This window comes from Bidens hawaiensis, unplaced genomic scaffold, assembly GCF_021521415.1.
Source record: "Bidens hawaiensis isolate Kalapana, Puna unplaced genomic scaffold, B.hawaiensis_p1.1 tig00017490_1, whole genome shotgun sequence".
NCBI classification, from domain to species: Eukaryota; Viridiplantae; Streptophyta; class Magnoliopsida; order Asterales; family Asteraceae; genus Bidens; species Bidens hawaiensis.
In genome coordinates, this window is record NW_027492650.1 from 287,057 (window position 1) to 312,110 (window position 25,054).

Below are 25,054 nucleotides of genomic sequence, written 5' to 3' on the forward strand. Positions count from 1 at the left end.
TTGTAATTACAAATATATATCAAATTAATTATAAATTCATATATACAAAAATAATAAACAAGTTAAGGCCAAAATAGAACAATTACCCATCAACCAAACTCAAGCTTTAGATTTTCTTTTAAAGACATCTAACACATTTTCAAATCTATCCTTAAATCACATTTTTTTCATAACACTCCATACCGATAGAAAAATAAAACCTTATCCAAATCATTTATATACACCCTTAAATTAACTAAACTCAAACTAACTACTTTAAAGTTTCCTACTCCACTCACTATACTTTCATTTATATTATTTTTTTTTGTTTTTTTTAAATATCATTAATCTAGATATCATTATAATGACAATCTACTAAAGCAAGTTAATCAACTATAAAAGAGTAGCAATGTATCTTTTTTTAAAGCGCTTACTGTAAAAGAGTAGCAATATAAGGCGAATGATTTTGACACTTCCTCACCCAAAAACATCATAAATAAAGAAGGAAACTCATAATTGTGAGAAAACACCACTAAGTTAAGTTTCAAACCTAAGACTTCTAAAATTCAAAATCTTAACTATCAGCTTCGTATCATTAAACCGGTTCAATGGGAATATCAATATTTTTAGAGATTGCAAAAGATCTAAAGAGCATTTACAAGACCACATCCCAAACAATTTTAACACCCTTAAGTTTTATTTTATTAAAAAAAATGAGCATTTACAAGACCACATGTGTTGCATGCTTGATGTTCTCTACTTTTGAGTGGCAGTAATTGGTTGAACATAGCTATGTGTGTTTCGAAATGTTGTGGTTGCTTTTTTTACAGTAATTGGAGAATATCTCGAGTGTTTGATTATTGATTGAGCTAACTATGCGTGTTTTTAATTTGTGTTTTCAAATGTTGTGGTTAGTTTTCACAGTATTCGGAAAATGTTTCGCGTGTAGATGTTGTTTGATGATTGAATGAACTGGATATCTGTGTTTATAATTTGTGTTTTTTAAAGCTTTGGTTAGTTTTTATAGTAACCGGAGAAAGATGTTTGATACTAGCTATGTGTGTTTTTATTTTGATTTTTGAACTGTTGTGGTTAGTTTTTACGGTAATCGGAGAATGTTTCGAGTGTAGATATTGTCTGATTATTGAATGAACTAGCCTTAAATCGTTTTTATCTGGATTTACATAATTCGTTTCAGACTAGTTTCATTTTTTATTTTGTTTCTATATTTATGCATGATTAAGATAGGATTTGAAGGCTTAATTTGATTGGATTGAAATGTGATGTATTTTGTTGTTTACTATCTCCATGGAATAGATGTGCTGTCCCCAATAGAATCAAAACCCTAGAGCATTGAGTGTAGAATCTGCATAAATATCTGGTTTTGCTAAAAATACTACTTTTGTTTTCACATATAATGTTATGCTTTCAAAGTAAGCAACTTTTCACTTATTTGAATGAATATTTGTTTATGTAGGGTTGCATGGGGAAAATGAGGTGGATATAAATTGCATGGGTGAGGATTCCACAACTGCGTAGTGGGGCCCGTAGATCAAAACGGATTGGAGATCTTCAGCAAGGCGCAGCTCAACCTGTTGAAGAAACTGAAAACATTGCTCAAAACCGAACAACGAGAAGGAAAACCGGTGGTGGAAGAGGACGAGGAAGGGGTAATGCTGCAGCTGTTGGGAAAGGGAGGCCTGCTGGCGGTAGAGGTAGAGGCGGTGCTAAGTTGATTGATTAAGACGCTGAACCACCTTGTGACGTTCCAAACGCGGTTGTTGAACCGGTTGCTAACGGTGTTGGTGATAATAATATCGGTATGGAGGGTGAAAGTGCGGATAGAATAGTTGGAGTTGAAGAAGAAGGAAACGCAACTCCTGTTCCCGATAGGGTAATATTTAATACTTAATAAAGCATATTTTATTTACATTCGTTTGTATGGCTTATAAATGCAATTTATTTTTAATTTGATGTAGGTACAAGTGGGAAATTCGCCTATTTATAAGACGGAAAGGAAGTTGGGGAAGGATGGTTTTGGGCAGGTCTATGTTGGTAGGAGGGTGACAGGTGGCAGTGGTAGAACGGGCCCGGATGCAGTTGAGGTATGCTACTAAGCTTGTAAATGAACCGGATGAACACGAACGGGCCATACTCGTGCTCGTTCGTTTAACTTTAACTAAACAAACTATTTTGGACGAACAATTAAGTGAATGGTGTTTTCTTGTTTGTGTTTGTGAACTTGTTCGTGAAGAAAATTAGAGTGTTTGTGTTTGTTTGTTAGTAGTATAAACGAATGATTCACATACATACACGAACATACAAAATGAACATTCATGACTGAGTGAATACCAATTAAAAATAGGCGTGAAAATCAGTATGCCGGGTCTAACAAGTTAATAAATCTAGACTAAATTGTAGTGGGGCCACAAAATTTAACTGAATTATGTATACGAACTTCAATAGACGTAAACTAACAAACATAGATGAACGTAAATGAACGACTGTAAATAAGTGTAAATGAACGTACAGGGCATGTGTTCGTGTTCGTTTGTTTATTAAATAGAAGTTTTCCGTTGGACAGCTCACAAATGGTTTACTAAACGTTTGCTTTGGTTTGTTCATGACAACCGATGATATTTAACGTTTATTTTGTTTCTTGTTTTTACTTCTTTTATAGGTAGCATTGAAGTTTGAGCATCGTAATAGTAAAGGTTGCAATTACGGGCCTCCTTACGAGTGGCAAGTGTACAGGTACATGTCAAACCCTAACTGTTTTACTTTAAAAGCGGTCTTTAGTGTTTATGATTATGATCTAATTTATGTACATTTTTTAATGCAAAAAGTTCATTAAACGGATGTTATGGGATTCCATGTGTCCACTACAAGGGCCGACAAGGCGATTTCTACATTCTGGTGAGTTTTGATTTTAAACATTTCACCTTAATGACCCGTGTAATTTTCCGAAAGTGTAACATGATAAAATTCAATCTTTATCAGGTCATAGACATGCTCGGTCCGAGTCTTTGGGATGTTTGGTATACTCTAGGCCAATCGTAAGCTGAATAATATTTTACTTCCATTGCTGTGCATAAAGTTTTATTTTGTTGCTATTTGTTAATCAATTTTATTTAATTTTTTCACAGGATGGCACCAAATATGGTAGCTTGCATTGCTGTTGAGGCAATATCTATTCTTGAAAAACTTCACTCAAAAGGGTAAGATTTAAGATTTATTTGCATGCCTTATATTTATATGTTACATGTTAAAACTTAAAACACAGTTTATATTTATATACTTCATTTTTTGTTTAACAAAATAATTGTTTTATGTAAAGGTTTGTGCATGGAGATGTGAAACCGGAAAACTTTTTACTTGGCCAACCTGGATCAGTTGATGAGAAGAAGCTATATCTTATTGATCTTGGTTTAGGTACGGTGTTGTTTTAAGTGTTCTAATCTAAGGGTGTGTTTGGGATTCCTTATTTAAGTTGAAAAGGCCTTTTTGTGATAAGTTGAAAAGGACTTGTGACTTTCTAAGAAGGAGTTTCCAAAAAAGTGTTTGGATTTTATAGCTTATTGATGTAAGGGTGTAATGGTTAAAGAGAGCTGGATGGAATAAAGGGTGTAATGGGTATTTTAAACCTATAAGTTGACAAGTTACCAAATCCAAACTTATTGAAAACCCTTTCTAATAAGGAAAAAGGTAAAAGTCCTTATGTGTTCCCAAACACTGTATAAACATAAAAAGGATTTATTAGACCTTCATAAGTCACAAGGAGGGGGGGGGGGGGGGATATGGAATACCAAACACACCCTAAATTAGACCACGAGCTTTATTTGAGTATTATTAGTTATTAGCATATAATTAATACTTATGATCTTTTGTCGTGTCAGCTCCAAAGTGGAGAGAGTCATCATCTAATATGCATGTTGAATATGATCAACGGCCGGATATATTCAGGTTTGTGGATTTTGAATTCAGTTTTATATTTGTTTTAATAACCAAAAGACCGTTTTATTTATTGATTTAACTTATTTGACAGGGGTACAATAAGATACGCGAGTGTACATGCACATTTAGGTCGTACGGGTAGTAGAAGGGATGACCTGGAATCATTAGCTTACACATTAATATTTCTGATAAAAGGAAGGTTACCATGGCAAGGCTACCAAGTAAGTTGAAGTTGGCTCGTTTGGCTACATTATTATTATTATTATTATTATTATTATTGTGTTAATAATTATTAATCTGAATGTTGTAGGGTAACAATAAGAGTTTCCTTCTTTGTAAAAAGAAAATGGCGACTTCGCCTGAACTCATGTGTTGCTTTTGTCCCGCCCCGTTTAAACAATTTCTTGAAGCGGTTACAAATATGAAATTTGATGAAGAACCGAATTATGCTAAGCTTATTTCTTTCTTTGATTCCTTGATTGAACCCGTTACATCTTTGAGACCGATCCGGATTGATGGAGCTCTCAAGGTTGTTTTTTTTCCTTTTGTTTAAATTGCTTATCCGGTTTCATATATGATTATGCACTTGTACTTTTTTAGTTATTTCCTGACATGTTTCTGTTTTACTAGGTTGGACAAAAACGAGGTAGATTGCTAATAAATTTAGAAGAAGATGAACAGCCGAAGAAGAAAGTGCGTGTAGGTAGCCCCGCTTCACAATGGGTATCAGTTTACAATGCGCGCCGCCCAATGAAGCAAAGGTAGGCTTGTTTGTTTGATAAACAAACAAACATGGACACATTTTTTTGTTCATTAAGTTAAACGAACAAATATGAACGCTTGACTCGTTTTTTCATTAATGTTTGTTAATGTTCTTCCATTAAAATTTGTTTATGTTTGTTTGTTTACGTTCTTTTAAGTTCGTTCGTTAACATGTTCATTTAATTTTTACAATTTAATTTTGTTTTGCTAACATTTTTTACCCATTCCATTGTTAACATTTCTTTTGTTGATTTTAGGTGAGTCATCTTTGTTCATGCATGCTCAACTATGTTTGTTTGTTTACATTCGTGAACTGTTCATTTGTATTATTAACAAACGAACATGAACCACTCATTTTCTTAACAAACGGACACAAACAAGAAAACCATGTTCGTTTAATTCATGTGTTTGATTATTTGTTCATTTAAAGTTAAACGAACAATGAATAATATGTTTTGTTAGCGAACCATTCATTTATGCTGTTAACAAACGAACAAACATAAACGGACACCTTCATTTTCTTAATGAACGAACACGAACAAGAGAACCTTGTTTGTTTAATTGTCTGTGTTCGATAATTTGTTCAGTCAAAGTTAAATGAACGAAAACTAACACGCTTCGTTCATGCTCATTTAGTTTATTTACAGGCCTAGTTATATATTCATGTATACTGGTAACTTAAGTATTTTAAAAAGGAAAGCAATCTTTATAGCAATACACAGTTATAAAGAATCAAGGAAAGATAATTGACTTAGGTCATTGATTTTATTAGTAGATATTATTTTAATGTAGTCATTTGATTAATTAAGAACACCTTGATAATTATTTTTTAAATCTTTTTTGCACAGATATCATTACAATGTTGCAGATTTGAGATTAAGTCAACATGTTGAGAAGGGTAACGAAGATGGTTTATACATAAGCTGTGTTGCATCTGCTTCAAATCTGTGGGCCCTAATTATGGATGCGGGAACTGGTTTTTGCTCTCAAGTTTATGAACTCTCACCTGTTTTCCTCAACAAGGTTTTTTGTTGATTCTATAGCTCATGTTTTCATATTAAACGACTTCAAATAATAAATAACTAATAAGAATTTACATATTTATGGAACAATGGGAAAAGAATTATTACATCAGTTCGATTGCTGGTGCTGCCAATGGAAGCTCGTTAGTTGTTATGTCTAAAGGTTAGAAAATTTTGTTTAATATTTTGTGATTTCTTATATTGATAATAAGGGACATGTCATTTTGTATCTGTTTGTTATTTCAGGAACACCTTACACACAACAGTCGTATAAAGTAAGCGAGTCCTTTCCGTTTAAGTGGATTAGTAAAAAGTGGAAAGAAGGTTTTCACGTGACTTCTATGACGACAGCTGGCAGTCGTTGGGGCGTTGTTATGTCCAGAAACACTGGATTCTCTGACCAGGTTTGATCATGATTTAGTTATTATACTTTTAGCGTTTCTGAAGTCATTTTCTACTCTCAAGTGCATGTACTTCATTTTTTTAACATGTCAAATGAGAAAAATAAATAAATTGACTAAAAAGGAAACGGATTGTCATTCTTTATTCAATAGATTATATCCTTATTGTAATAACGTGAGCTGACAAGTTTTGACTTATTTATTTATGAAAGCTTTGGTTTAAATTTTTTTTTCTGATGTGTCAAATAAAAAGGTTTTATTCTGCTAAAAAGGGAACGGGTCGAACGTGTCAGACTCATCACATTGAGCTGTGTTTTGTAACAATATCTTTTGGGCTCAAACTGAAACTAAAACGGAAAATTTAGTTTCTGAGTTTTTTAAAACAGTCTGTTTCGGTTCCATTCCGTTCGGGTTCACTCTCGTTTGTTCGGTTTTACCATCTGTGCTTGAAATTTTTTGATCAAATTAGTGAATTTGTGCTTTAATCTCTTTGTTAATTAATACTTAATTGATTATTATACTTTTAAGATAATTTTTTTTATGATAACATTATTTATTAAGTTCTCGTAAAATACTTAAATTCGGGTTGGTTTGTTTTTTTTTTTTGCTTTTCATTACACGTGAAACCAAAACCGTTTTGTTTGGGTTAGATTATTTCTGTTTGTTTTCTTTTTGTATTGAAATCACAAATAATGAATTATATATTTGTAAAACAAAATATATGACCTTTTCTCAATTTGACCTGTTATCATTTTTACCAATACAAAAATTTGCCCGTTTTGACCTGCTGCAAATGCCGTTGACCTCAGGTTGTAGAGCTCGATTTTTTGTACCCGAGTGAAGGAATACACCGTAGATGGGAGAATGGGTTCAGGATAACATCTATGGCTGCCACACCTGATAAGGCTGCTTTCATACTCAGCATCCCGAGACGCAAAGTGATGGATGAAACCCAAGAAACTTTAAGGACATCCTCCTTTCCAAGCACTCATGTTAAGGTACTAGTGTATTATATTATAAACTTACAAAATAGGTGTAAGTTTTGCTAACACCGGTTTTATACTATTTTGTAGGAAAAATGGTCAAAGAATCTTTACATCGCCTCCATATGTTACGGTCCGACCGTTTGTTGAAGGGTGTGGGAAGTGCACTTCATTGGGCCTTTTTTTTAATGGGATCGTTGTATGGGCGATTAAGTGCCAAATGTATATCATTTTATTAGCTATGGTGTGAAAAGTTGATAACTGAAGTGGGAATGATGAAAGAAAAGGAAGAAAGGATACCGATAGAAGCTAGAGATATGTGTGCCATAAATTAAGAATATGTGGTTTGTAGCCTGGCTTGGTTTGGTTCATAACTTCTGTACTTGAAATGCTTTATGGGATGGCGAAATTAAAATCGTTCGACTATTTATAATGTCTTGTTTTTGTGATTGTGATTGTGATTGTTATGTTTGGTTGTACGGTTAAGGCATGTTTTTTTATTTAGGTTATGGTTTATGATTCCTTCCTGGTTCGCTTGAACCTGAATAAAAAGTGATGGCGGTGTTGCACCATATGCAGCTTGTGCTGAACTTGTATGCGTAAATTAGGTGTAAGATTGGCATGACGCGGGTGATGTTTAATACGAGGTTAGCTTAGTCGGCGCACTTTTGGTTTTTGAAAAGGGTGGATGCTTAATCATAAATCCGCTTTTCACCGTTACAATACCCATCACACCACTTCTACTACCCCATTCGAACTGGCCTCCAACCACCACTACCATCACCATATATTATGTCTACTAAAAGAAAGGACTTTCTCGAATCTTAAAATAAGCTTTTACATGAACTTGGCAAAATTTTACATGAAAACTATTAGTCCCATACGAAGTTTGTGAATAAGTGATTGTCTGATAATGAGCAATGAATATTTGTCTTTATGCTAAAGAGGATGTATTGAACTCATAATTTATTAGTTACTTTTTATGAATGTCAGCCAAGTCCCGTAAGTAAATTGCTCCCGGTTGTTCAATCATTTGATAACCAGAGTCATTCTTTGATAAACGATCACTATGAATCAGACTCAATAAAATTTGATCAATCAATTTTTTAGTCGTTAAGGTGGAGAAATGAACAAAGAATTCTCTTTTTTCATCATCAATCGAATCACTGTTTGCAACACAGGATTCTATTTAATCATCAATCCAGTCCCCGTTCATGTTTTTTCTTTTTCTTATCAATGAATAGATCTCTTTACTTGTATGACTTAGATGTCTCGTATTTCACGAAAAAGTGTTTCGATTGATGAGATTTGATATTATACTTATGAGATCGATGATATCAATGAGATTGATATTCAAATATTGTTTTCTTAAAGCATCTCGATTTGACCCCATAAGCGGGACCACCACCCAATAGCATGTTGCCTCCTAGAGAAGCTCCTAATGGTTTCAGAGCTACTAGAAAGAGATTCTTTAACCAGAAAGAATTCGGTTCAGATGTAGGAAACCTATCTAAAAGTTTTCGCAACTCAGTCTGTAACTCACTAGAGGCCCCGAAAACAAAGAGAAGATGTGTACAAACGAGATATGCAGCAACAAGAAGGAAAATGATTGCATAGAGGAACTCCCGAACATTTGTCAGACATGTCGATATCGATGGTGACTCAATATTTTGATGAATCATATCTTCAGATAGAAGAAGATTATGGAAACATTTACTCGAAATCTCATTTGTCAGATTCCATTGTGGAAGACATATTTTTTTCTGAAGAATTTGCCATTATATATATGATCCATGCATAATATCATAAAAAATGAATACAAATATTTGGTTGCTACTTAGTACCGGCAATAGGTCTAAAAAAGTATTTAAAAATAAAAACTTTAGACATATGTTCCTTGTCGAAGTAAGGAACCATGACATGTATGTTTGGAATAGATTCCATTTTAAGAGAGTTGAATAAGCACTACATCGTTGAAAAGTTCTATACATCTGCCATTTCTCAACGCATTCTTTAGACAAAGACTTCGTTTTTTCCTTTTTTCAGATGGTAAAGATTTCTCAGAACATGGAGTGTGATACAAACCCATGTTTGAATTGAAATTGAGATACTGATACAAGTTCTTCCCTACTGAATCAGATAGATTCATATATGAAAGAGGTTGACAATAAGTTCTTTCAAAATTGACTATTTGTCCCTCTGTTAGAGGTGTTACAGAAATGTCTGTGATTGAATAAATAGCTTTACGAACGAATGGATTGGATCGAGTTGGAAAATGAAAAGATTTGTACAAGTTATACGTATCATCACCACTTTGTGGAAAACGACCTTAGGTATGAATATGTTAGTTACCTGTGACCGGATTGCTGAAATAGTATCTCTCCCCCAAAAAACATGTCTTTTTTAACTGACGCACAAAGAAAATATTTTGTTGCGAATGAACAAGATATTGAGGAATTGTCCACATGTAAAATCATAATTATTGATGCGCGTCTTTTCCACATAAAAGGGGAATCTTTTGTTACAATAGAAGCCGAAGTGATGTGGATTGTTCAAGAATCGAAGTTTATTTTCTTTAAAAAAAAAGATCTTAATGAACGTCTATGAAATGATTTCACGTGATTCAGCCAATTTGTATTGATCATGAAATATCATTGAGAAATAGGAATCTGTGTTATCAAAGGATTTCTAGCGATTCTTTCTACTATGGAATGAGTCAATCATCCACTTTAGTATCTTATTGAACAAAAATGGTAATATTGTTCCTCCATTGATCAATAATTTCGATTTTTGGCAAGTCTCACGATCATCCAATAAGAAGGTTTTTAATTTTTTCAAATGAAATATTTGAAGACCTATTGATTCTAAAAACTGTGGATCGTTCGGATCTTTCAATTCATAGATGTAGATCTCGGACCTATGAATGGGGATATTCCCGAAACTGACAAACAAAAAAGGAAGTGACTTAGACAAAAGAAGAAGCAACTTTTGGACAAAAAGAAATGAAGTGACTTAGACAATTTTTTTTTGTCGATAACCTCAGACCAATCAATCTAATACGAATTAATATGTAATCAATCAAATAGTACTTGAAAACAGCTCTTCTGCTCGGAAACGAAATGTTCCAATGTTCATGGAAATTATGTTACAATTTAGCAAAAACTGTCGCGTAACAGAAATTTCTATTGTTTGGCTTTCATGTAAATACATGTAAATACTCGATTTTTGATCGATTAAGAACACATGATGTCTTTTTTGGCATATCACAAATCTATTTTTGGGTATTTTTCTGGTTGCTATACCAAGTGTTGGTATCTCGAGGGCCATGACAAACTAAAATGATACAAACTTTACTTTTTTAGTTTACTCATTCGGCTGCTATATCAAGCAGCGGTATTATACCAATAACATAACAAACCAAACCGATATCGACCGAATACCACGCCACGTAACAAAGTAAACCTCATTATATGTCTTGAAAGTAGACGGACATGGCTAGTTCCCAAAATTACGCTAACCGATACTAATTCTGTTTGGCTCCTGGTTTCTCGTTTCCAGGTTTATGGTCAACCCGAAAAACCCCCTTCCGCGTTTCATACCAAAATAGTACACGTTCATTCGTGTATTATTCCGCCACAAATATTTTCGACTTTCCTATTCACACTCCATCGATTTCAAGTTATATGACTACTCCACCTCCAAGTTCCTTATTTATTCTACTAACCAGTCCTTCTACCCCGGCGCGTTGCGCCGGACAACTAGCAAAACCCCAGCGTTAAAACACGGGCGTTGGTAAAACTCGAACGTTACGACGATGAGTCGACACAAATTCGATCAATATCGGCTGCATTTGTTACGATATAGATATCATTGGTAAAATTTTAGCGTTAAAATCCAAAAAATTAATTTGTCGAATTAACATATAAGAAAACAAAATATTTAAGACAATATTTATTTTGCTAGCAAACCCGGGCGGTGGTAAAACACAAGCGTCGTGGTCCCGAGCAATGATGCGGTAACTTGACACGAATTCGGTCGGTTTTGATTATGTACATGACGGTACCGGAACTAAAAAATGAAAAAAATATAATATTTGAGGTGGACCAACGACCAATTTTATTTTATTGTTATTATTATTATTATTTGGGGGGGGGGGGGTTATGTAAACTTGAGCGTTGTTAAAACCCAAGTGTTATCGGTCACTAAATAAGGTAGCGAGTTTGCGCTAACCCGGTCAGTTTTTTCACGTTTGTTATGGTATCGGAACTGCAAACAAAATAACGATTGATCGGTTCGCATTACGTTTGTTAAGGTAACTTAACTAAAAAACAAAATTCATCGAACAATATGGCGTCGCCAAGTGCGACACCAAGGTTCTTGTTTACATTACAGTATAATTAATAATTCTATAGTTTTTGTTCAATTCTACATGTTTATATTCGATCCTATCCATTTCTGTTCTCTACATTGAGTCAAATATTTATTTAATTTTAAAAGTTTTCCGGGTCAAATACCCAAAACCCAATAAACTCAGAAGGTATTTGGGCCGGGTTTGGGTTTTGGGTTGTAAATTTAAAATTTAAATACTAGTCGAAACCATATTGGTCTTCCCCGCTTAAGCTACGCCGATGCCCAGAGGTACGTAATCCATATTCACTCTTACCTTTGCTTCAATTCAATTCGATTCAATTCAATTCAATTCAATTAATCATGTTTTGACATCAAAACTGTTATTATCAATTAGGCATTGTAGGAAATTTAGGGTTTGTTCATTTCAATTAAGCTATAACGAGTGCCAGTACCGGTATCGATGTTATCAGAACCGATGATCACTCCAACTTGAAAGCTTCTAAAGTAATGGTTGATCATTTTCATAAAATAATAATAATAATAATAATAATAATAATAGTTACTAAAACGATCCACCTCACATTCTAGGTTTAGGTGGATCCGGTTGATTATGCTTAATTATATCCCTACCATAAGAGCAAGATCCTCATAAGAAGCGGGCAATTGTATTTGGGGTTTCTCTTTTGGTTGCTATATAGAGTGCCGGTAACGAACCAAATTGATACAAACTTTAGGGGGCTGTTTGTTTGGGTTTGAATGAGACACCATTAAGAGGTTAGCTCTGATTCGGTCAGATTCATAGCGTTTGGTTGACTTAAACGCCACCTCTTAATCGTTCAATACACCTCTTAATGGTTCAGCTCCAAAATCTTGCTGAAGACACATTTACTTTTTTAAAATTTAATGTTATCTATTAGTTTAAGATTTGAAATATATAACTTATTTAGTTATTTTAATTTTTTTATTCTTTTCTATATTTATCAGTTTATTACTATAGTATGATGTACTAACTTATTTGATTTGTTTCTTCTTATGTGTCGTTTAATTTGTTAGATCGTGATTTGGTAGTTTGGTTCAACATAAATTGTTGGTTTGCTATTTTGCAATATGTATTTTGTTGTTGCTAGTTTGTTTCAACATATTCAGTAGATTGCTTGTTCAAACTGAGTGTTTGCTAATAGTTCAGAGGGGTAAATAGTCATTTTACACAGTTATTCAGCACTTACTGGTCTCTAAACCATTCAGGCCTCTTAGTGGCTCAACACGTAGTGGCTCAGCGCTTGCCTCACAACCCTTTACTTTTGAGTTTTCTCTTTCAATTACTATATAAAGTGCTGGTATCGTGATGATGCTTACTGAGTTTAGAAGTAGATACACGTAACAGAAACCTGGAGAGTACTTTTATGAACTCGTGAAGATAAGTTTTCAAATCACATGCTTAAAGTTAAACCCTAGACCAAAGGTGTTTTCTGTTGCAGATGAATTTAGTTATACAATTGTGGTTTGAAACATGGAGAGCCATACCACTGGATTGAAGGGAGCTAATTGTAGCCGGATGTTGTTTCCAAATTTTCTTCATTGATGAGCTTTGAGCGGGTTTCATAGAAGGATGGCAAAGGGACAGTTCCTTTAAGAATCTGTGCTAGGTTTTGTTGAGACCCGTGATCAGTTGAATCACAAGCCTTTCTTCATCCACTGGTGCATTCACATTAGGAAGCTGATTTGAAAGCATTTTGAGAGCCTGGTAATACGCTGACATGTTTGGAAAATCATCCAAACGGGTAGTGGCAAACTTTCAGCCTAGGTAAACGGCTTCGGTGGCTTGATTTTCTTGGAAAATATTGTCCAGAGTGGTCCAGGCGGTGGACTGTGGTTTCAAGATGGTATGCAATAGGTCGTGAGAGATGCTTGCATAAATCCACTGGAGCACGATAGCATCCAGTTGATTCTACAGTGCTGGGTAGTTTTGAGAGCGTCTTTGTTCGTAGATGAGGATGTAGCAACAGTAGGAGTGGTGGCCTTAGGATTGATATGGTCAGGGACCTCAAAAGCTCTGTAGTGAATTCTGAACAACTCAGCCCACGAGTTGTATTAGGAGCTTTCTATTTCAAGAGCAAGGGGATAAAGTTCTTGATGTTGGTAACCATAACCGCGGGATCTGTTTTATCCATTGAAAAAGAAAAGGATTGTGATCGAAGAGAATAGATGGCTAATCGGAGCAGAGGAGGGAGGCTGACGGCTAGGGTTAGGGATTGGCATTTAGAGAACCGATTCTGGCTGCGATACCATGAAGGCAAATAACGTTTGATGATTTCATTGATGTAATTCCTAAATATATATATATACATGGATCTCTTCTCTATTTTAGGGAATGAATCATATTCTAATACAAACACAATCTATTCTATACGTATGATATATCGGCTATTAGTTTCTGATTGTTTGTGCTCATTTATGTTCGTTTATCTATGTTTGCGTTTGTTTACGTTTGTTCATATATGTTCGTTTATCTTTGTTCATTTATGTCCGTGAACTGTTAGGGTTTGATATGTTATAGATTGAATTTAGAGAAGATAATAAGGATAATAAGGAAGGACGGTTATATTATTGAAAAAGTAAAGAAAGATTACAAAAGGTTCCCGGGCCTAGCCCTCTCTCACCGCATAAGCAGGAGCCATGGCAATGCCATCTTAAACATAAATCTGTTCTATCTCTCCCTATTAGCTAGTAATACCTGTTTATAGAATTATAAGTTGCACTTGACCCCTCTCAAAATACACAAACTACATTTAAACTAGAACTAGAGCATGATTCCTATCATTTGTGCTCATTTATGTTCGTTTATCTATGTTCGTTTACAGTTACGAACATGCCATTGTTTATATTCGTTTGGTTTGTTTGCAGGCTTACTTATATTCTTCGATTTTGATTTTGAATTCTATCTTGCAGCATTATGGAGTACGAAAACCCAACAAGATGCGAATGCCTAAATTCGGATATAATCACCACCCTTCCTCAAAACATAACTGACAGTATTCTAAGTCTAATTCCGCTTCGAGATGCAGTGAGAACTAGCATCTTGTCAAAGAAATGGCGGTATAGCTGGCGGAGCATGCCTAAACTTGCATTTACAAACGAGCTGGTCAGAGTACCATCTTATTCTGGTTGCAAACTGTTGAATTGTAAGCTGGCCAGTGCCATCTTCAATGTTTTGTTATTACATGACGGTCCGGGCATACTAGAGTTTAACTGTCATCTTCATACGGAATCTGAGTTTCTCCAGATAATGGGTTATCTTGCAAGGTGGAATAAACTGAAAGAACTGATATTTTGTAATGATAATAGATTGTACAAGGTTCCCGTTTCTTTCTTTTCGTTGCAAGGAGTAGAACGTATAGATCTCCAAAACTGTACTCTTGAACCACCATTGACATGTAACGTATTTAGTCGGCTGAAAAGCATCACTTTTAGGAATGTTGAGGTTTCTCCTCAAATGCTTCAACGGTTCCTCTCCAAGTGCCCGCTGCTTGAGAGTCTCTATTTGGTAAGCATTCATTTAGAAGTTCTCTCATTTAATGGTGACATTAGTTTATTAAAGGTATTTAAATGCAGGGACATGATGTCCGTTCAGAAGTTGACCTTGTAGCAGGAGACGAGTTTGCGCCTATAGCAGGAGGAAACGAGTTTATGCCTTTAGCAGGAGGAAACAAGTTTACGTTTGCTGATCTTTTACGGTGTATGCCTAAGATTCAGTCATTGGTTATCTCAAGCTATTATATGCGGGTAATATTTTAGATAAAAGATTAATTACATCTAACGTGAGAATATCGGGCTTACTAATTTTGACTTTTATATTCGGTTAAAGGACTTGTCTGCAGGTGGCATGCCACATAACCTTCCAACTAAAGTCTTCCTTCTCAAGAATCTGACTTTGGTTGTGCGTTTGATGGAACAAAGCGAGATTTCTTCTGCTCTTTGTATCATCAGTAGTGCCCCTATGTTGGAGAATATTGAGTTTATGGTAAATAGTTATGTTGTTATTTATAGTGGCGGTTCCTTATACTTGTATTGACATGTTTCTGTTTTACTAGGTTGGACAAAAACGTGGTAAATTGCTTATAAATTTAGAAGAAGACGAACAGCCGAAGAAGAAGAAAGCGCGTGTAGGTAGCCTTGCTTCACAATGGGTATCAGTTTACAATGCGCGTCCCCCAACGAAGCAAAGGTAGGCTCGGTTCTCTAATAAACGAACAAATGCGAACAAATTGTTTTGTTTATTAAGTTAAACGAACGAACGAACATGAACACGTGTCTCGTTTGTTCATTTATGTCCGTTGTTTACGTTCACTTATGTTCGTTTGTTAACATATCATTTAATTTTTTTTAAGCCTTTTAAAATCTAGTTTTGTTTTGTTAACATTTGGCGCCCAATACATTGTTGTTAACATTTCTTTAAATTGGTTTTAGCCGAGTCATGTTTGTTCAGCTATATTCAACTATGTTCGATTGTTTACATTCGTGAACCATTCATTTATATTGTTAACAAACGAACAAGAACACAGCACATTCATTTTCTTAACGAAAGAACACGGACAAGAAAACCCCGTTCGTTTAATTGTTCGTGTTTGATCGTTTGTTCAGTTAAAGTTAACCGAACGAACACGGACATTTTTTGTACGTGAACCTTCATTTATGCTGTTAACAAACAGACATAAACGAACAAGAGAACCTCGTGTGTTTAATTGTTTGTATTCAATTATTTGTTCAGTCAAAGTTAAATGAATGAACCCTAACACGTTCTGTTTGTGTTCGTTCGGTTTATTTTGTAGGCCTAATTATATATTCATGTATATTGGTAACTTAAGTATTTATTAGCACCTTAATTGTTCTTTATCTTTATTGCACAGATATCATTACGATGTTGCAGATTCGAGACTAAGTCAACATGTAGAAAATGGTAAAAAAGACGGTTTTTACATAAGCTGTGTTGCATCTGCTTTAAATTGGTGGGCCCTAGTTATGGATGCGGGAACTGGTTTTAGCTCTCAAGTTTATAATCTATCACCTTTCTTCCTTAACAAGGTTTTTGTTGATTCTACAGATCTTTTTTTCATATTAAACGACTTAACATAATAAATAAGTAATAAGGATTTCTATTTTTCTCAGGACTGGATTATGGAACAATGGGGAAATGATTATTACATCACCTCGATTGCCGGTGCTGCAAATGGAAGCTCTTTAGTTGTTATGTCTAAAGGTTTGAAAATTTTGTATATAATAATTTGTGATGTTTTATATTAATAACAAGGAATGGTTTTTTATATGCCGTTTTGTATTTTTATTATTATTGTAGGAACACCTTACGTACAACAGTCGTATAAAGTGAGCGAGTCGTTTCCGTTCCAGTGGATTAGTAAAAAGTGGAGAGAAGGTTTTCGTGTGACTTCTATGACGACAGCTGGCGGTCGTTGGGGCGTTGTTATGTCCAGAAACTCTGAATTTGTTTACCAGGTTTGACTTTGACTTCACTGTTACACTTTTAGCATTTGATCATCATTTTAATGGGTCGAAAAAACGGAAACGAATTGAATGTCTGTATTCCATATGTTATATCATTATTCTAATAACGTCTGGAAAACATAAAAAGCATGTTTATCCCAAATCAAAACATTCCTACCCGCCGTAAGAAACTAATGCACAACACCTGTAACCGTAAATGCAGTTGCGGATATAGCTTTCCCACACACAAACCTAAAAAAGGTGATCATATGTGCAAATACACGACAACGAAACCCAAGTAAACACTACAGTTTTAAACAAACTCCCATTATCATATGCAATGGCAGGAAATACATCAGAGTGTTCACCTGTTACAACCCAAAACAATGGAACCATCATCAAAGATAACAACTTGATACTGTAAAGTGTAAACAAACCTCATGTATTCAACCCAAGATTTGTAACCATTTAAGTAGTAACTGGGATCAGAAAGCGAAAAGCCCCTGGATATGCAGTCAAAGTAAAGCCCAAATCGATTACAACATAACCAACGCCACCACCCAGTGTTATTAAAATCGATAATAATGTATTTGTTTAATGAAATTGATTGCCTTCTTAATATTGTATCAGCAAGTGCTATCTAAAGGGGTTAATGATCTAAAAACTATAAATGTGTCAACATTGGCACGGCACAACATATGGGTGTTCGTGAAAATTGCCAGATTAAGAAAGGCGTTGGTAAGAATTTGTTAGCAGTTGCCTACACGAACATATTGTGGGTCCAAACCAATCAAATGAAAAAAGAGCTAAAAGGAAAGTTAGTTACTGATTTTATAAATCTTTGAAAGTATTGTTTAATGATCGCTATAGCACTTTTAAAGCTCGTCAGGGGTTTGCTTGTCAAATGTCAATCATCAATATGAGGGTGGAGTATAACTTTGAGTGTTTTTATAAATATGTGCTTCAATTTGCATATGGATCCTGCCTCAAGAGTCTATATGATCCCAACTCACAGGGAGATTCAAATTAGTTTACAAACTTAAATAATATTTTACATTCATAAGTTCGGGAATCATATTTACAGTTTGACTTTCATGGTCAACTCGTGTGGTGTGTAGGTAGGGAAGCATGATAAACGGTAAACAAATTGATTTATTCTAGCCTACTTTTTTAATTTGACCCATTTGAATTAACAGTAAACAACCCTAGTGAACACATTTAAAAGAAAATAAGATAAGTAAAATACATAGAAAAAATAACGCTTTACAACACTATCTCCAAGATATCTACTTACCCAATACTACAGATGTTTTACTTTAAAATGGGATAAATAAATATAGATATATATCTCAGTAAGGGAACAAATTAATGCCAAATGATGCATTTAACCAGTAATTATATAACATAGACAGGCTATTCAAATAGTGCACACACCGTTAACCAGCCTATAACTATAGTCTAATTTCAAAGAAAAGAAATTATCAATAAATGAAAAATACTTGCCTTTTCTTCCACCTTTTGTTGTTTAAGGCTTTAAGCAGCTTCTTTAAACTCAAATTTACTCCCAACAACTTTGGATTATGTACGCTGATTGAATTGTAAGTGAGAAACGACAGCGAGCGGTGAAAAAGGAAAAAAACAAACAATCAACTGAAAAGTAAGATGCTTCTAACTGGGGCAAATGGGTCGAGGTTCTAGATAACATATAAAACTGGGTCTTTATGGCGCATCTGTGTAAAGGGGTCGGGTCAACATAAGAGTGAATAGATCATGTGAACACTTAGGAAACAGAAGAAGGAATTAGTTAGAAAGATCACAGACATCATAAAAGCATAAGAAAGGGAAGTGTAAGAGAAAGTCGGTTTGGTCTTTTTGAGTAGTGTAAATATTGCATCTCAAAATATTTAAAAGGTTCATATAAGTAGTTAGTTTTTATCTAATTAGCAATTGGAATGATGTTACAAACAACAAAAAGGAAACAAAGCTACTGCAGCCATGGCTGCTGCCACTTTTAACAAAAAAAAAATGAAAATAGCAGTTAGTTTGGTATTTTTGGTTTTTGTTACACGAAGACCAAAACCGAATCGAAAGTTCGGTTTTGTGAAAACGCAAAACCAAATAGTCGGTTTGGGTTCAGTTTACGGATTGGTCATATTTGTTACACGCACATCCCTAGTTGTATCAGCATTTTAATCATAATTAATAAATTTTTTTATTTGTAAAATAAAATTAAAAGCCTGACCGTTTTGACCCACTGCTGATTTCACGACCTCAGGTTGTGGAGCTCGATTTCCTGTACCCGAGTGAAGGAATACAGTGTAAATGGGAGAATAAATACCGGATAACATCTATGGCTGCCACACCTGATCAGGCTGCTTACATACTCAGCACCCCGAGAAGCGAATTGGCAGATGAAACCCAAGAAACTTTAATAACATCCTCCTTTCCAAGCACTCATGTTGAGGTACAGGTGTATTATAAACTTTCCTTGTAAGTACAAATTTTGCCAACACCGGTTTTATATAAATTTTGTAGGAAAATTGGTCGAAGAATCTTTACATCGCGTCCATATGTTATGGTCCAACCGTCGTGTAAAATGGACATTGAAGCGAGATAATGAAAGAAATTAAAGGAAGAAAGGATACCAATAGAAGCTAGAGAAACGTGTGCCATAAATTATGAACATGCGGTTTGTTGTCTGTCTGTCTTGGTTTGGACGTAACTTCTGTACTTGAAATGATAAATGTGTGCCATAAATTATGAACATGCGGTTTGTCGTCTGGCTTGGTTTGGTTCGTAACTTCTGTACTTGAAAGGAGTAATGGGATGTTGAAATTAAAATCGTTTTGACTATTCATAATGTTTTGTTTTTGTGATTGTTATGTTTGGTTTTATAAGTAAAGTCCTTTCCTGGTTCGTTTGAACGTGAATGAAAACTTATAGTGGCGTTGTACCATCGAGAAACTCCTCGATTCCATCGGGATTTGGTAAAACGCAGCTTGTGTTGAACTTGCAAGCATAAAATGTTGCGGGATTGGCATGACTTGGGTGATGCTTAATAAAAGTTTCAACTTCAGATAGTTTTTTATGTTTTAGGAGTTTTTAGGTTACTTTTCTGTAAGTGACATTGAAACAATTAATCTTTTAGTATCTTATTATAAGCTTTTTGGTCATGTTTAAGAAGTGACTTTCTCACATTCAAATAGCACTTTTATTTTGATATAAGCTTCTTATAAAAACTAACACTTATATCCTGTAGGATATAGGTCACTTTTATTCTTTATAAAGTAACCCATAATACTTAGGTAGCGTTTGGTATGCAGTAATCATAGGAGGAATGAAATGATTCATTGCTTGGGAATGAAAAAAATAGTGTTTGGTTGCTTCATGGAATGGAATCATCCATTACACATGGAATCCCATTCCATCAAAACCATTCTTTCCTACCCCCTTCTTTTTTTTCATTCCATTCCTCATTCACTCTACTTTCTCAACAACACCACCACCTAACAACATCAACCACAACTACTACCACCACCACCACCACCCCGCCACTGTCGTCGTCTCCACCACCACCTCCGCCACCACCGTCGTCGCCGCCACCACCACCGTCATTGCCGCCACCACCACTAGCGCTACCACCGCCATCGCCGCCGCCACCATTGTCACCGTAACATCACAACCATTGTCACTTCAACCATTATCACCGTCGCCGCCACCATTGTCACCATAACCACCACAACCATTGTCTCTGTCGCCGCCTGACCTTCACCGCCACCTACACGTGACCTCCACCATGCTAACATCGCTATCACTACCAATGCTACCATCTCTTGACCATTGTCACCCCTCCTACCACCACAACCACCGCCCTTGCCATCTGATAACCACTACCACCACCGCCGCTACCACCATTTTCGTCGCCGAAGTTACCACCACCACCGTCGCCATTACAGTTATTTTTTTTATTTTTTATTTTTTTTTTGGTTAAAAAATTACTTTGAGATAAGAATGTTTTTATTATTTCTATTTTATTCCTACAATTTTTTTGGATACCAAACAACATTAACTAATAATTCATTTCATTCCTATATTTAACCAAACATACAAAGGACTGGTAATGATCTATTTCATTACCTTGTTCATTCCATTCCTTCTCCCATTCCATTCCTCCTTCATTTCATTACCTCCAACCAAACATACCCTTATATCTTTTATTTATTTTTATTTTACTTTTTTATATAGTGGTATTTAGGTTAGTGGAGATCATGAGTAGTTTTTATTTTCTTGTAATCGTAACTATTTAAAGATCAGGGATGTGAAATACAAGGGAGATGATTTATGTTTAAACACTTTTTGGTTAATTTTTCTCAATGGATTTTGAGTAAAGTTGATTTGTCTTTGCTAGCTCGATTTTGGCTTCTCGAGTGGTGATTTTAGACACGATTTCTTAGGCGGGGTGGTGAATCTGTATCTCCGGTTGGTTATCGTAGCCCTTCGGTTGTGGTGTATCTATATCCGAAGACGAGCCGTTGATCTATCCGTTTTATATTTGAATCAAATTACATATCCGTTACCGGTGATCTTGCTATCAATGATGCTTCATGTGAGTCGTGAGAAGTGAATTTATGGCGAGAGCCAAATGATTTATGTATATGTATAATTTGTCATTGAGTGACTAATTCATCAAATGAATGTTAAAACTGCATTCTTGAATATTGAGCTAGATTAAGAGATTTAAATGAAACAACCTGAAGGCTAATTTGTTATGCCTAACAAGGTTTATAAATTAGCAAGTTGTGGCTTAAACAAGCTCCTAAGTTAGTAAAACATTGTGTCAAGTGAAATCTGGATTAGTAAACGCGTATGTATGTATGTATGTTTCGGTTACATACATTGAGACTGTTATTATTCTAATATTTGTATCATGTAATATACTACGGTGAAAATTCAACATATATATATGTCGTTTAACTCTAATATTATTTGGGCCTTGGAATTTATACATGGGTTTTAATTGGATTAGACCTTATTGTTTATATAAAAAATAAAAAGATACATATTTATTTGCATTCTCTCGATCACAGTTCACAACATTCGGCTGCATTGCATAAAGTATAAACCATAGTACGTAATCCGTATTATATTAATTAGTCGTACAATTGTGACTTCCTTGGCATGTGTTGTAATATATCTTCACATCGTAACTGTTATTAGGGTTTAAGTGGACCATATTTTTATTTAGGCATGTAAATGAGCGACCTGAGCTGTCTGTGAACCGTTCGGCCGGGAGTTGCGTTTATGTTTGTCCATTTAATAAACGAACGAACATGAACTTAAAATTTGTGTTACATTTAATTATACAAAAGAACATGAACACATGTTTCGTTCGTTTGTGCTCATTTAGTCATTTATGTTTGTTTATATTCGTTTACGCTCTTTTTTTTTTATATATGTTCATATATCTTTGTTCAGTTACGTTCATATATTTTTGTTTAGATTTTAAACGATTGAACATAAACAAACACAATTTAGATTTTAAACGAACAAACACGAACGTGCTCCCTTTTTAAATGAGCGAACATGAGCACAAATATTTGTCCGTTTAAGTGGTCGTGTTCGTTTACAGTTACGAACATGCCACTGTTTATATTCGTTTGGTTTGTTTGCAGGCTTACTTATATTCTTCGATTTTGATTTTGAATTCTATCTTGCAGCATTATGGAGTACGAAAACCCAACAAGATGCGAATGCCTAAATTCGGATATAATCACCACCCTTCCTCAAAACATAACTGACAGTATTCTAAGTCTAATTCCGCTTCGAGATGCAGTGAGAACTAGCATCTTGTCAAAGAAATGGCGGTATAGCTGGCGGAGCATGCCTAAACTTGCATTTACAAACGAGCTGGTCAGAGTACCATCTTATTCTGGTTGCAAACTGTTGAATTGTAAGCTGGCCAGTGCCATCTTCAATGTTTTGTTATTACATGACGGTCCGGGCATACTAGAGTTTAACTGTCATCTTCATACGGAATCTGAGTTTCTCCAGATAATGGGTTATCTTGCAAGGTGGAATAAACTGAAAGAACTGATATTTTGTAATGATAATAGATTGTACAAGGTTCCCGTTTCTTTCTTTTCGTTGCAAGGAGTAGAACGTATAGATCTCCAAAACTGTACTCTTGAACCACCATTGACATGTAACGTATTTAGTCGGCTGAAAAGCATCACTTTTATAAATGTTGAGGCGTCTGCTCAAATGCTTCAACGGTTTCTCTCCAAGTGCCCGTTGCTTGAGTCTCTCTATTTGGTAAGCATCATTTATGAAGTTCCTTCAGTATACATTTAATATAGACTTCTCATTGAACTCAAAACAATTACAATAAAGTGGCAGACAAACGGGCAACAAGCTGCCCGCCACCCTCTTTTGAATGGTGACATTATCTTATATATAGGTATGTTAATGCAGGGACACGATGGACGTTCAAAAGTTGACTTTGCAGCAGGAAGAAATAAGCTTATGTTTGCTGATCTTTTACGGTGTATGCCTAAGATTCAATCATTGGTTATCTCAAGCTACTATATGCGGGTAATATTTTAGATAAAAGATTAATTACGTACATATAACATGACAATATCGGGTTTACTAATTTTGAGTTTCATATTCGGTTAAAGACTTCTCTGCACGTGGCATGCCGCATAACCTTCCAACTAAAGTAATCCGTCTCAAGAATCTGACTTTGGTTGTGCGTTTGATGGAACAAAACGGGATTTCTTCTGCCCTTTGTATCATCAGTAGCTATAACCTTCCAACTAAAGTCATCCGTCTCAAGAATCTGACTATGTTGGAAGAATTAAGTTTATGGTAAATAGGGACTTTTACATATTTCCCTTTGCTAAAACATATTTATACATTTCATTAAAATTAAGTTTAATGAAATGGATAAATATGTAATATATATGTTTTAGGTAGGGTAAATATGTAAATATGTAATTCATTTCTTATACTTGTATTGACATTGTATAGTTTTACTAGGTTATACAAAAACGAGGTAGATTGCTTATAAACTTAGACGAAGACGGGCAACCAAAGAAGAAAGTGTGTGTAGGTAGCCCTGCTTCACAATGGGTATCGGTTTACAATGAGCGTCCCTCAATGAAGCAAAGGTAGGCTCGGTTATTCAATAAACGAACAAATTGTTTTGTTCATTAAGTTAAACAACAAACATGAACTTGTGTCTCGTTTGTTCATTTATGTTCATTCAATAAAATCTGTTTATGTTCATTTTCTTTTTTGCACAGATATCACTACGATGTTGCAGATTCGAGACTATGTCAACTTGTAGAAGAGGCTAACGAAGACGGTTTATACATAAGCTGTGTTGCTTCTGCTTCTAATCTGTGGGCACTAGTTATGGATGCGGGAACTGGTTTTAGCTCCCAAGTTTATAATCTATCACCTGTCTTCCTTAACAAGGTTTTGTTGATACTATAACGCCTTATCTTTCATATTAAACGACTTAAAATAATAAATAACTTGTAAGAATATATATATTTTCATCAGAAGTGGATTATAGAACAATGGGAAAATTATTATTACATCAGCTCGGTTGCTGGTGCTGCCAATGGAAACTCAATGGTTGTTATGTCTAGAGGTTAGAAATTTGTGTTTAATAGTTTGTGATTTCTTATATATATATTCATAATAAGGGACACGTTATATATGTCATTTTGTATCTGTTTTCGTTATTTCAGGAACACGTTACACACAACAGTCGTATAAAGTGAGCAAGTCGTTTCCGTTGAGGTGGATTAGTAAAAAGTGGAGACAAGGTTTTCATGTGACTTCTATGGCAACAGCTGCCAGTCGTTGGGCCGTTGTTTTGTCCAGAAACTCCGGGTTTTCTGACCAGGTTTGACTTTGACTTCACTGTTATACTTTTACCATTTTAGCATTTGATCATTTTTTTTAACTTGTTAGATGAAAAAAATAAATAAAATAGCTAAAAACAATAGAATATTAGGGTTTGTAATCGGTTGCTACTAATGAAAGAGATGAAATCGAATGATGTCTAAAGAAATATTGGGTTGTAAAAGGTCAT

The 25,054-nt window shown here is 34.9% G+C and overlaps 2 protein-coding genes and 1 pseudogene across 3 annotated transcripts; 2 read left to right on the forward strand and 1 right to left on the reverse strand.

The window, feature by feature from the left end:
* Positions 1 to 1,750: 1,750 nt before the first annotated feature.
* On the forward strand, positions 1,751 to 25,054 carry LOC143554075 (casein kinase 1-like protein HD16). Of its 2 annotated transcripts, XM_077043933.1 has the most exons (16): positions 1,751 to 1,873; positions 1,959 to 2,084; positions 2,660 to 2,733; positions 2,826 to 2,895; positions 2,980 to 3,035; positions 3,126 to 3,197; positions 3,317 to 3,411; positions 3,876 to 3,942; positions 4,025 to 4,154; positions 4,244 to 4,462; positions 4,564 to 4,694; positions 16,359 to 16,533; positions 16,618 to 16,708; positions 16,805 to 16,962; positions 19,226 to 19,414; positions 19,486 to 19,914. In XM_077043933.1, the coding sequence occupies exons 1-16, from the start codon at positions 1,802 to 1,804 to the stop codon at positions 19,543 to 19,545; spliced, it is 1,785 nt and encodes a 594-aa protein (XP_076900048.1). In that variant the 5' UTR covers positions 1,751 to 1,801; the 3' UTR covers positions 19,546 to 19,914. The 2 variants fall into 2 exon arrangements, with proteins under 2 accessions (XP_076900048.1, XP_076900049.1); XM_077043934.1 differs by lacking the exons at positions 16,618 to 16,708; positions 16,805 to 16,962; positions 19,226 to 19,414; positions 19,486 to 19,914 and adding exons at positions 24,517 to 24,607; positions 24,708 to 25,054.
* On the forward strand, positions 5,799 to 7,580 carry LOC143554076 (casein kinase 1-like protein HD16). The gene is made up of 4 exons (XM_077043935.1): positions 5,799 to 5,880; positions 5,964 to 6,121; positions 6,928 to 7,116; positions 7,192 to 7,580. The coding sequence occupies exons 1-4, from the start codon at positions 5,799 to 5,801 to the stop codon at positions 7,249 to 7,251; spliced, it is 489 nt and encodes a 162-aa protein (XP_076900050.1). The 3' UTR covers positions 7,252 to 7,580.
* Positions 17,067 to 17,734, reverse strand: LOC143554049 (GDP-fucose transporter 1 pseudogene; annotated as a pseudogene).